Source organism: Rhagoletis zephyria, unplaced genomic scaffold (genome assembly GCF_001687245.7).
Source record: "Rhagoletis zephyria isolate East Lansing unplaced genomic scaffold, Rhagoletis_zephyria_1.1 Rzeph_scaffold_00116, whole genome shotgun sequence".
NCBI classification, from domain to species: Eukaryota; Metazoa; Arthropoda; class Insecta; order Diptera; family Tephritidae; genus Rhagoletis; species Rhagoletis zephyria.
The window spans coordinates 250,611-264,102 of record NW_016157200.1 but is presented as its reverse complement, the minus strand read 5'-3'; the positions used below and the strand labels follow the sequence as shown (position 1 = coordinate 264,102).

General features: G+C 31.5%; 1 protein-coding gene and 1 long non-coding RNA gene across 2 annotated transcripts in view; one reads left to right on the top strand and one right to left on the bottom strand.

The window, feature by feature from the left end:
- LOC108378464 (uncharacterized) overlaps positions 1-4,764 on the top strand; it is a 22,486-nt gene extending 17,722 nt beyond the window's left edge. Inside the window, exon 3 of the long non-coding RNA XR_001849410.1 lies at positions 4,737-4,764. This is a non-coding gene — a long non-coding RNA (uncharacterized LOC108378464). The remainder of the gene's footprint in view (positions 1-4,736) is intronic.
- A 494-nt stretch (positions 4,765-5,258) lies between these two features.
- SecCl (Secretory chloride channel) overlaps positions 5,259-13,492 on the bottom strand; it is a 32,852-nt gene continuing 24,618 nt past the window's right edge. The window contains exons 2-7 of the mRNA XM_017634719.1: positions 12,403-12,530; positions 10,949-11,347; positions 10,722-10,880; positions 7,256-7,411; positions 5,738-6,105; positions 5,259-5,669 (exon numbers count right to left, since the gene is read on the bottom strand). Of these exons, the coding sequence (XP_017490208.1) occupies positions 5,394-5,669; positions 5,738-6,105; positions 7,256-7,411; positions 10,722-10,880; positions 10,949-11,347; positions 12,403-12,530 (1,486 nt within the window). The 3' untranslated portion in view covers positions 5,259-5,393. The remainder of the gene's footprint in view (positions 5,670-5,737; positions 6,106-7,255; positions 7,412-10,721; positions 10,881-10,948; positions 11,348-12,402; positions 12,531-13,492) is intronic.

Genomic DNA, 13,492 nt, shown 5'->3' with positions numbered 1-13,492 from the left:
CAAAAAATAATTGATATAGTAAGTGTTTATTGTGCTTGTGCTTGTGTGAATGTGTTTTGTACATACATTTCCATTCTTATTTGACGTTAGCTTTGTTGTTGCCATTCTTTGGACTAAAAATTTGGTTTTTTGCGTTCCTTTACTTTTCCTGTTATTCTCTTTTAGTGAGCGCATTTTGCTTACGCTCTGGCATTTTAACACTTTTCAGATTTTAGTCCAAAAGGATAAGGAATGAACCTATTGACTGCCTTAGCTGAAACAGTGTTACTTCTTTAACAATTCTTTGCCTAATAATATAGTTGAATTTTTTTTTATTTTTTCTCAGTATACACATTCTGTTTTCTCAAAAAGTTATTATATCTTATTTTACTTCATTTCATTGCGAATATACTATAAAAAGCAAATTTTGTTTAGAAGAAAATATGAAATTTTATATTTTCCCCCCAAAAGGGGATTCCTNATTATTTCATTTCATTGCGAATATACTATAAAATAAACAAATTTTGTTTAGAAGAAAATATGTAATTTTATATTTTCTCCCCAAATGGGGATTCATTTCTGCCCGTTTTCCTTCTTATTCTACTGAGCTAAGGCAGTGTCAAATCGAGCTGTCACAACTGATACCACCTTGTATTATTGCATCATGCTTCTTTAACAATTCTTTGCCTAATAACATAGTTGAATATACATATCTTTATTTTTTCTCAGTACCTACTATATCAATACTTTTGGTTCGATATCGTGTCCATATCGACGAGTGGTATATTTGCTCGACCGCACCTCAAAATTGTTGATGGCAAAAAGCTTACAGGCTAACCTAATATTCGCGGCTTGCGTTTTGGTACGCATGCCGTCGAATTTGTTTTTTTGCGTCACCCGAAATTGACTTGCATGCGTTTGCATTTGATTTCATTGAGCGAAACGTCAAATCAAAATGTCACGCAGAACAAAAATTGGAAATTGAGTTAGCTTCATACGCACGCCGTTCAATTTCGGTTGATCTCATACAAGTTGCATGTGCATGAGAAATTTTTGACAATAAATTGGCGGCATGCGTGAATATTAGGTTAGCCTGTTACACTGGAAATGCGCCTTCTCATTTATAAACGTTCTCTGGTTGTATGTCCAGACCGCCTACTGTAAATATAGCAAAGGTATTTATGGCAAACCTAGTCTAGATATCAACCTCGTCGTAGGTATCATATCAAAGACATACAATTAGAAGAACTCTAGAGATAGATGTCGCCTCGCCAGAAGATGTTAAATATATGCACTATATACGCTACAGCGGAAATGGACGACACGCCACTTCTTTAAATGAAATTAATTGCTGCTATATGTATGTATGTACATATGTAGGCATATACTAAATGTGAGCAAACAACATTTTGCTTGCATAGTCTTCTGTTCTCTTTTCACTGCAAGTTGAATTATTTTAGTATCTATTCCAAAATTTTATACAGACAAGACTAAAAAGTATAAAATAAAAAAAAAACTTTTTAATGTACCACGCTTTTATAAATGGACTAAAATTAGAAACTAATATTTCTCAGTCCCATAGAACTTGTTTTGATAACTTTTGATTTTGAAATTTTAGCAAAAGTCATTATAAACAATCTATGAAATTTAAAATGAAAAGCGTGGGGCGCATGTAATAGGCCTGATTTGAAATTGAAGAGTAATGCTCGGAACACTTTGACGACAGCAAGCGATAAGCAGCATCTCTCAAATTTTAAATACACACGTTCTTACGGACACAATTATTTTGACGACAGCACGACATCTTGGCTGCAGGACTGCAATTGTCGACGTCGCCAAATTAAATCTATTTCTAATTTTGCCGGCGACAATGAGTAGATGTAGTGCTGCAAAATTAAATTGTCGCAAAATTAATCACATATTCTTGATTGTTCATGTTTTTCTTATTTACTTAAATAAAAATACACAATTTGTGAAATAAATATACCAAAATGTCAAACTTTAAAATCAGCTGTTTGCTATGTCGCTGAGGTCTTCAAAATGTTTAAGAAGCTGGCTTCAAGGCGACATTTGTCGACAAAATGATGTCGCTGTCGTTACGTCGTGAAGTTGCAGTCGTCAAAGTGTTCCGAGCTTAATATATGTATGTATGTGGGTATATTAATAACGACCGCTTAAAATCGATCTCAAATTTGTACTTTCGCTGTAGAAATTTTAGGTCTATGTTATGTATGTAGTTTGAAAATTGCCAATTAAATCTAATGCTTTGTATGGCATGCGCTCCACGTTTTTCGTTTTCAATCTCATAATTTGTTTATAATGACTTTTGCTAAATTTCAAAATCAAAAGTTATTAAAACAAATTCTATGGGACTGAGAAATGCTATTTTCTAATTTAGAGAATTTATAAAAGCGTGGTACATTAAAAAGTTTTTTTTTCCATTTATTTACATCTTTTTTTGTTCTTTTAAATATTACTTAAATTTTACTACTTCAACAACAAAACAAAAGTTAGAACCTTATTTTACCATTTTAAAACTGCGTTCTCCTCATTTTAAAGTTAAAATTCTGTTTTTGCCATAAAATGCATTTTAAGTTGACTATGAAAGAGTTAAAATGGTGATTACAATAAAACACAATTTTAATCGTTAAAACCTTTTTCTAACTTCTCTATGACTACGGGTGAATATTTTCAAAAGCTTATATTTTGAAAAGTTTTGAATTTTCAAAGTATGGATAGGGTTGGAAAGGTAATTAAATGATATCATATGTGTACATAACATATATGTACATATAAATTATGAAATTTTTCTTATAAAATTATTTTTTTCTTAAAAAAACTATATTAAAAGATATGCACAAGATAAGAAAGAGCACAAAAACGCCTTTAATTAAATATATGATTTATAATAAAAAAATCTTCGGTAATATCACTGAATATTAAAATTTGATTTTATATGTAAAAAGAAAAAAAGCTCTGCAGGCGAACATTTGGAAGAAAATATCGCGCTATTTTTTTTATTCAAAATTTTCATTTTATATTAAAATATCATTTTACATCCAAAAAATTAATTAACTATAATTTTGTGTTATATATCAAATGAAAGGTATTTTTATGTTCCTTCTAGTAAATATATAATTTAATATATGTAGTTAATTACGTATTTTTTAAGAAGCACATACGTAATTAATTACATATTTTTACAGGTATTGCATTGCAAATTATGTCAAACTGCAAAGAAATTTAGTGTCGGCTTAATTTGGACTACAAATATACCCCATTAAAACCACTTAAATGAATTTTTCTGTAAAAAAAAACCGCTTACCTGAAGAAACCAAATATCAGCTGTTTTTGTTCACACACCGTAAATAACCCTATAGCGTCGATGCATAAGGTTGGTACAGCCTTAAGTTTTGCAAAGTTGTGTTACGTTTAAAAAGTTGTGCGAAGTTATGCGAAGTATGCATAATCAGACCTTAAAAGGCGGCTGATACAGCGAAGTAAGTTAAGCCTGCTATACAGTTCAATGCGAGCGTGAGCGTGAGCTCGATGTTTTTATTTTGACCAATATCTTCATTATTATTTAACTTTTTGCAATAGTTGATACATCAAAAGATAGAGAATTAAAATATCTTTCAAAATTATAGAATAAAACCTAATTTGAAATGCATAATATGCCTCTTTTTCAAGCTCATACTCAACTGTGTGCGTACGCAAAGCATTCGCATGTGAACCAGTGTTGCCGTTCCAGCCCTTTGGTAGCTAGATTTAGCTACCACTTACTTCTTTTGGCCACATAAATTTAAAATTGCACCTAGCCCTTTTTTAGCCCTTTGGAGAATTTATTCATACTTGGCCTGAAAAAGTTGTATATGCTTAATTTGATCTCATTTTTTTCATTTATGTAAGAGATGAATTTTTGAACTAAGAAATACTGATATATATCGTTACCTTAATAAAGAAAGGCCCTAACTCATATTGTCGCTGAAATACAAAAGGCCGTAACTAAGTGAAAATCGAAAATTCCCGTTTTGATTGTTTATGATGCATTTCATCGAATTATAAGTCCCCACATCATTTTAAGCAATAAAAAATTGTATACTATATGTGTTATGGCCTTTCTATATTAAGGTAACGATATACATGTTTGTCCTGTATGTTCCTTACGTTTTCATACCTACTAAAGGGTTGCAGAATTACATACTATGTCTCTTCTACGCTTGCAAGCACTCTTTGCTTTGTACTCTACTCCCAAGTATAAAACCTGTTGCCACTAAGTTTTCTTATCACATTCATATATATATTTTTTTCACTGTACGAACCTAATTAATTTTTCCATTATCTGCTAATGGTAACCTATTTTTGGACATCAAAACAAATTTAGAGTACTGCCGATATACGTAATTTAAATATGATAATTGTACCTATGCATATGCAATATTTTTAATTGTTATCTTTATAATTTCAATTAATTAAAAGGAGTATTGGACTATTTGCAAATTAGTAAATTTAGTAATGATCTCACAAATTCTTCGATGAGTAATTCTTTTATTATCAGAATTGAAAAAAAAAATTGAAATAACTTTGTTGTTTATCTGCGCACTACCGTTAAGAAATGGAGAACACTTTTCATACACAACAGTTTCATAAAAAAGTGACATTTATTTTTGAGATAAAATGACATGTGTAAAAATGTGCAAAGTATGTTTTCGTTGGGGCTATTGCCGTACAAACTAAGTACATATGTTTGTATGTAGATAAATACATATGTATGTACATATATATACATGCATATATGTATGAAGATGCCTTTCTGCTCTGATACTGATGTTTAGTTCTTATAAATATTTATTTATGTACACATATAGTACGTCAACATATAGATATGTATGTATGTGTGCACATATGCAACTGACTTAAGGCTCCGTTATGCATACTTGGCATTGCTTGAGAGTTGTCACATAAGGAATCTGTTAAATGAGCTTCGCGTGTAAGCGGTTACCCAACGCACAGCATTACATACGTAAAAGTCTGTTGGTTTTTGATTTCTACGTAAAAATGGTATAGCAGTGCATGCAATGCCAAGTATGCATAACAGAGCCTTTAGTCACTAGTTTTGCGAATAGAATTCACTAAAATTACATTTCGGAGCGTTTGATGAGATTTTATATACAATGGATCTATTTTCGTTAATTACATACACACGTAAGCATACATATGTATAATGTATACATATGTATATGTATGTGCATTTTTTATAAAAAAAAACCTAGCTTAAAAGTATTTTTGGTTTAGGTAACTACATATGTGTACATACATCTGTGACATTCGTAATTATATGTAAATAAAGGCGTTCAACTACTTGATAAATAATACTAGAGTGTTCTTGTCAATCTAAATTCATTTAGCTGCCATCAAAAGCAATAAACAAACGTCCAGTAGAGCGCATTGAAGGCAAGAAACATGACCGGAAATAGAAAGCGTGATCGCCTGTCTATCCACATAGCAATCTCTTGCGGTGTCATTGTTGTGAATGTAGTGTGGTCGGCAGGCGTTTCCTGATCCTTGCCACCGTTCATCTCAAAACGTCCATCTTTGTCGATATTAACAACGTGATCGGTACAATTGCTATTGCGCTCGCTGGTCACGGAGTTTGTGTCCGCGCACTCGGTAGTGATTATAGGTAGATTCTAATCGGAAATTTAATGCAATTTATTATGTTTTTATAAAACGTGAGACACCAAATGTTCACACTTACATGCACAGTTAAGTAATTATTGTAGCCTGGATTTGAATGACCCTTGAGGACACTTTCCGTGCTGGATGTAATGTTATCGAGACTGGAACAGGAGCGCGTTCGCGCTAGGTTATTCTTGTTTATATCACGTCGCGTCGGACGAGGTGTCAGTGATGCCTTTACAATATATTTACTATTCACCTTTTTCAATTCCACATTCTCCTTGCGTCGCCAAATCGTATTGACGAATGCGAATTCTACCAAACTTCCGAAGATGAAGAATGTGCAGCCAAGGAACCAAATTTCAGAAACTTTTATGTAACTGACTTTGGGTAAGGTCTTAGTTTGCGAGGAGGATAATGTAATGAATGAGAGCATTGTGCTGGTACCTGAAATTATGTAAGTACTCGTGTTAGTGTTGTGAAAGTGCATATATGCATGTATTGATATACAGTTAAAAATTCTGTCACGAATTAAATGGAATTGACGAATTCTTCGTAAGTCTATGCAAGCATGTGCGCATAGTCGTATATATATAGATATATATACATATATATATATATATATATATGAATGTATTTTCATTATACAATTTTATTAAATACCCTTTTACACAAAAAATATATAAAATTTGTGAAGAAACGAAATTTTGATTTTTCTTTTTATTTTAAATTACATAAAGTTTTAATAAAATAACTTATTCGAACTTTAGCAGTCTGAAATTATCATAATTTTCCATTTAATTTTAATACCCCTTGCAGTAATTTTTATTTATTTTTTTAATATCTATGTACCGGTGTGTTAAAATAATACGTGTTTTCGAGCACGTCGGGATTTATTTTTATTGACGACATGTATATTTTATATAGAATTTTTTGTTTTCATGAAAAGCCAAAAATTAGTTAGCTCACAATTAAGTTTTTAATTAAAAAACAAGCAGTATTAGTTAAAGAATCCCCTAAAGAGGCCATTAATGCGCGGTAACACTAAGAATAACGAAAAGTAATAATTTTTATATTTTATTTCGTAGCTTTAACATGACATGATAGCATGGATATTTTAGAATTTTTAATGATTTTCATGAAAAAAAAACAAAACCGAATTAATTTAATCACTTAAAAAACAACAGTATTAGTTTGAAATAATCCCAAAAACTAAGTAAATCAGAAAAACTTACGGAACTTCGAAATTAACGCTAGTAAAACGCGGAAATACTAAGAAATATTAAAAGGGAATTCTTCCGAAAAATTACTCGAGGGAAATTTCGAAAGTAGAAATTTCGATGGCGAATGACAACGGTCTATGTCAGTACTTATTACTTTTTACTGAGATCAGCCTTTTTGGAAGTATAAATATAACTGTTTAATGACCATAAAAATGAGTCGCTGAATTGTACATACATTCATATGTACATAAGTAGTTGTTCATTTGGAAGATATTTGATAGCGAAATTTACGTATACATATGTACACATACATATGCAGGAGTTTAATCAAAGATAGACTTTAGACAAAAAATGTACAAAAAATTAATACTTACCCAGCATAATTCGTGGGGGCGATTGATCGGCTTGCAGCCAGAATGAGACCCATGAGATGGCGACGATCATCATTGAGGGCAGGAAGTAGTCCAATAAATAGAAACCGATCTCACGATTGAGATGAACAGTAAAACTAAGCGAACTGTAATTGCCCACTAAGAAAAATACATAAAAACGTGCAAATATAAATTTTTAGTAATGTAATGAAAATATACAAAAAAATATTAATACTTTTAGGAATAGTGTATATTTTTAATTAATCCTACGAGTACATATTTTAAAGGATGACTGATTAAGAATTGCATATAACCATTTCCACAGAATGGTCAACTAGGACCGATAACTAAAATGACCAATCAGTTGTATGGGAGCTATAAGTTATAGTGGCCCGATTTTGACGGTTCCGACAAATGATTAAAGCATTACAAAAACGCACTCACTTATCAAATTTCAGTCGGATATCTGGAAAACAGAGGGACTAAATTGCGTTCAAACAGAAAGACAGATGGACTTGGCTAAGTGGGGGAGTCTACAATACCATTTCATGTCAATGAAAGGTATAAATAATGATGGAAAAATTGTACGTTCGCGACCGGTGCTTAAGCTTATAAACAACAAGTAATTTTTAGCAAAAAAAAAACCGACTTCAACTCTCATATAAAAATATATATATATATATATATCTCATGATCCACTGATCGGATCTTAACCAGATTAGTATGGGACCAACTCTGAGACACTACCTTGCCGATGCAACAAGAATTATCGAAATCGGTTGACGTGGTGAAAAAAAATATATATATTCCGACGAACTGATAACCTCCTCCTTTTTTGGAAGTCGGTTAAAAAAACGAATAGAGATATTTCAAGGCTTAATTAGTTAGTACCTTCCTTATTTCACGTTAATAAGAAATTAATGGCTTTAGAATATTCTTTCATTTCGCAGTTTCTTGCATTTTTCAATTTGCAGCTAAAAGCGACTTCCATTATTCGTTCGTTCGCGACCAGCATGTTTAATACTCACATATTGAAAAATATAAAATAAAATAAAAACTTTTTAATATACCACGCTTTTATAAATGGACTAAAAAGTAAAAAAAAAAAATATTTCCCATAGAATTTGTTGGATAACTTTTGATTTCGAAATTTTAGCAAAACTTCACATTTCTGATAAGTTTCTCCAGCGATTTCACTGAATAAAGTTGATAAACTGAAGCCAATGCAACTCTGTGGAAACTCTAGCCGTGTTTTCTTAGGCAATAATCGGGATCCGCATAAAAATTTTGCATGCAAATTCAACAACAACGATATGATTCTGATAGAGATCTGGTTGGATTTATTGTCCGTTCTGCTTGGTTTGTTTCACTGATTACACTGGTTTAGAGCAAAAATGTTCTATGGATGCCACTATCCAATTCCTATGTAGAATTGCTCGGTGATTCAGAAAATCGAGTTTTTTTTCTATGGATACGTTTTCAAGATATTTTCAATTGACCGTTATGCAGCTTAAAGCTAAATCTGGTTCCTTTTAATCACTAATTACTAAACAATTTAAAAATCTTAATATAAAATACGGCAAATGAAATCCTCCATAAACCGTATATACATAACTTTCCGATAGGGCTTATAGTTTCTGACAAATTAATTAATCATTCCAGCTTTATTTTATTAATTAAAAAATAGAAAAAAATAAACTTTGACAAGAAAAGTTTTAAGAATAACAGGTTCTCTGCAAAATTTTTGCATTTTTTCTAAAGCCCGTTCTGTGGCAAAAAATAATCAAATTACTAATGAAGAAAATCGACGGATAGATAAGAAATAATGAGTGAGTGGTTAAATGTAAATACGCAAACAGTTTTTGTATGAAAAATAAGCAGCATAGAAAACTACTCATACGCCACGTACACCTGAGTAATACGCTTTTCTGCTCATATTTCATAAGAAAAATTTTTGCGCATTTTTATTTGACCACTCATTATTTCTATTTATCCATTGATTTTCTTCATCAGTAACTTGTTTTTTTTTTTTGTAACAGAACAGGCTTTAGTACAAATGCAAAAATTTGGCACAGAACCTGTTATTATTTTAATTTCTCTTCTGTTAAAGTTAGATTTTTTTAATTTTTTCATAAAAAAAAATAAAAAAAATGGAATGATTTATTAATTTGTCAAAAGCTATCAGTCCTATCGGAAAGTGGTGTATATATGGTTTATGAAGAATTTCATTAGCTTTCATTTGCCGTATTTTATATTAAGATTTTTAAATTGGTTCGTAAGATATAAGTGATTAAAAAGAACCAATTTTTGCTTTAAGCTGAATAATGGTAAATTGCAAATATCTCGAAAACGTATCCATAAAAAATAACCCAATTTTCGGAATCACCGAGCAATTCTACATAGAAATTGGATAGTGGCGTCTTGAGAACAAAAACCAAACTAAAATTTGTGATCCATTTATTATTCGGCCGCACGGTCTGGTAGCAGGGACAAATGAATTCATACTTGCTTCAAATAAATCGCCTTTATAGTAAATATTTATTTAAATGAATGTTATCTCGTCTAAATATAAGTTTTTCCCATTTAGAGAGGTCATTTCTAAAATTTCTTAATAATCGTGCTAGTGGTATAAAATTGCTGATACTGAGCTCGATAAGCAAAGAAAAAACGACGAAAGGAGAGTATGGGGAGTTCGTGTAATAGAGTGCTTAAAATTATACACTCAGAAATATATTCCTCTCAACACATGATTTGGTAACTATAAACAAATTATGTGACTATAACCAAATCATGTGTTGATAAAAACATATTTAGTTGACGTAACTAAACTCTTTTCTCAGTGTAAGAATATCTGCTTATATAAAGTTATCGGCTTAGATGAATAAAAAAAAGCATTGTAAAATAATAACAAACATCGAAATATCATCCTTTTTGCACCAAAGATATACCTAGAAAAAACGCTATGGAAACATAAAAAAATAATAAAAATTCTTGTTTTCCTTGTTTTTTGAACTTCAAAAACGTACGAACGTACGGTTCGCGACCGTTGCAAATGCCCATATTTGAAAAGAAAATAGCTTCTAAAGTTGCTCCTTTAAATAACAAAAACTGCGCCCAAACACGAGCGCAATTATTCTTTACAATCGACATACATATCGTCGTTTAAAATATAAAACCGCGTATCAGTATAATGCAAAACAACACTCCTTACCAAAGTCAAAAAAGTTTTGTTTCCGTTGACCCAACCACTAAAAACCTTCCTAACTTATCAGGCTTCAACACCAGAAAAAAAGAAGAACACATTTGTGCTCCTTTCGCGACCAGACGTTCTATATGCAACACTATGATTCTCCTCTAGCGTCTCCATACGTTTTCACAAAGAAAACCCCTTTATGTTGAAACTAATTTTGTGTAAAATAATGAATGGTGTACAAATCCATAACTTCCCGATCACACACCGCTAACTTACCAAAGGAACCATGTCGTAAGTTTATACCGTCTGAGTTAACGATTGTTTCGTTATACCAAAATCTCTGCATATTGTATTCAGTAAGATGCATTTCCGGATCGAACGAAATTGGCGAATATGATTCCCATTGCAGCACCATTTCAGTTTTGTTGTACATCCCTATCGAAATAAGAAAAATTTTTTATATAGATACAGGTTGCATGCTTTTTCTATTCTGTTGTACTTACAGCTTTCCAGTATTGTGGAACAGAATTGCTCGTCGAATGGAAACTTTTTAAAATTCATGTAACAATATAGTGTAGCTTGGAGGCGTTGCGATATCACCACTCGACCTTCCGGTGATATCGATGTAAGCACATCCTTTTCGTCGGTACCCAGGATGCTGGAGTCACGTTCGTTGGCGAAAAATATATGCGGTAGCCACAAACGCTCACTTAAATGCTTTTGCCCGATGATATTGTCGTTTCGCTTTAACTCCTTATAGGCTAGACGACTATCGTTAAAACTTAATTGCAGTAATGCGTGCATTTTAAATTGCAGTAAATCAGAGTTCAGATTCTGTAGGAAGTATACGTAAATTCGTGCCTTAACTGTGACGGGTAAACGTTCGCCATTTTTTCCATATTCTGTTATCAAAAGAAATATTAATTAAAATAAATAAATCAATTGGATATACATACATATGTACATTAGACTGCATCACCAAAAAAAGTTGCGGTTTTTCCGACAGGATTGCAAAATTTATTATATTTTAAGATGCCCACCAAAATATTTCGGAACATATTAAGATTTAAGTGAGCTGGAGCGATTTGAAAATACCTCCAAAAATTGAGTTTTTTATGAATAAAAATAGTTTCTTAAAGAACTTTTTGAAAAAAAGCTCCCTCAGATGACAAAACAGGTTAAGTTTAAAAAATTTGTATACAAATATTTAAATATCTTTTCAACGGAATCGTAATAATGAGATTTTTGATGCTGTTTTTTACTTTTTTCAAAGATTGATTTACGAAAAACTTGAATAACGGGGCCAAAACTATTCTGATTTAGACTTATGGGATATCAGTAGAAGTGTATTTTTTTGTCCAAAAAAAGTCATTCGTGTCCCAATTTTATTTTCAAATACCAACACATCTTAATTCAACTTTGAATGAAGTTCTTTGATCCTACTTTTGTCTTTCATCCTTTGAATAAGTTTATTAGCAAAACAATAAAAGTTGAGAAAATACCTTTCTAATGACACCTTTTTAAGTCTAAATCGGAAGAGCTTAGGTTCAGTTATTAAAGTTTTTCTTATACCAATCTAGGAAAAAAGTTAAAAACCAACATCCAAAAAATCTCATCATTACGATTCCGTAATTTTTTTTTTAATATTTTTTTTTCTAATTTTTTAATGGAAATTTTTTAAGCTTAAACCATTCTGTCATTTGAGGGGATTCTCTCAAAAAATCTTTAAGAAACTATTTTTATTCATAAAAAACTCCATTTATCGAGGTATTTTCAAATCGGTCCAGCTCACTTAAATCTTAATATTTTTCCGAAATATTTTAGTGGACGTATTAAAATATAATAGATTCTATAATTCCAATGGAAAAAAAGTACAGATTTTTTTTTGTATGGGGAGTGATGCAGTCTAATGTACATACATACATAACTAGGTATCTTTCTTTGAGAAAAGACTTACCAATCGGTCGCTCCAAACGATCGTAACGACAAACGTGTGTTAACCGTTGTATAAGTTGCGTTTGCTGCAAATTTGTGGCGTTTGAGATCGGCGGGCAGTCTTCTTCCACTTCGGCAGGCAGTGACACCCTGGAATATAGTAAGTCGCAAAAAATGTTTTTTTGTATCAAAAATTATAGTTATGCTAAAAAAAATCTTTGGAATATGTACATAAATAAATCATTTACAGAAAACTTTTCAGCAAAGAATTGCCTTAGTGACGTTGAAATTATGTATATACCATATACATATGGCTCATTCCATCTCAAATCACCCAGGCCGGGGGAAAGTGAATTTAAGTTTGCGATAAAACTCACAGGGATTGTTCCTTGAAAAATTTAAGGAGACACGTATTTTTTCTTTTTGCTCAGAAATGCGAATTTTTCGAATAATGAATTTTTTTCTTTTTGAGTACGAACGCTTCTTTTTTCCTCACTTAATAGCAACTGTTGATGAAATCGTTTATAACTGCCGCAAAAAAGCAAGGATTCTAACGATTTTTTTTTTGAATTGCAGATATTGATCTACTGAATCGATCTAGTGAACTAAACTTCAGTAATTGTTTATTAATAATTAATTATTGTTTATAAACAAAAACAAATTTTTATTTTCAAATTGATTTTTTTCAAATTTCCACATCTTTTTTTTCTCTCAAACTTTTTTGTCTATTAGGGAATAGTATAAACTGTTTTCAGTACGAGTAGCAATATGCTAAAATTCGTCATTTTCGAGTTATGATTTTTTTTCTGAAAATGCACTTATATGATGCTAGCAGATTTTCGTGCCAGTTGAGGGCACAAAAATTGTTGCCCATTATGACAAAATTTCCTTGCTGGAAATTTTTTGAGGTTGCCCGATCAGAGCCAAAAGTTTTTCCCAATTGGGCTCTAATTTGGGCCCAATTAGCGATTTGCCCAATCTACCGAAGATTTCCCCAACCAGTGCTCACAATTTGCTCAAAGTGAACATGCATACGCAATTAAAACGTTTTTATCGATAAAATCACACATACACACATCAAAATTCCCTACGAAAAAAAATATTTTTTAATT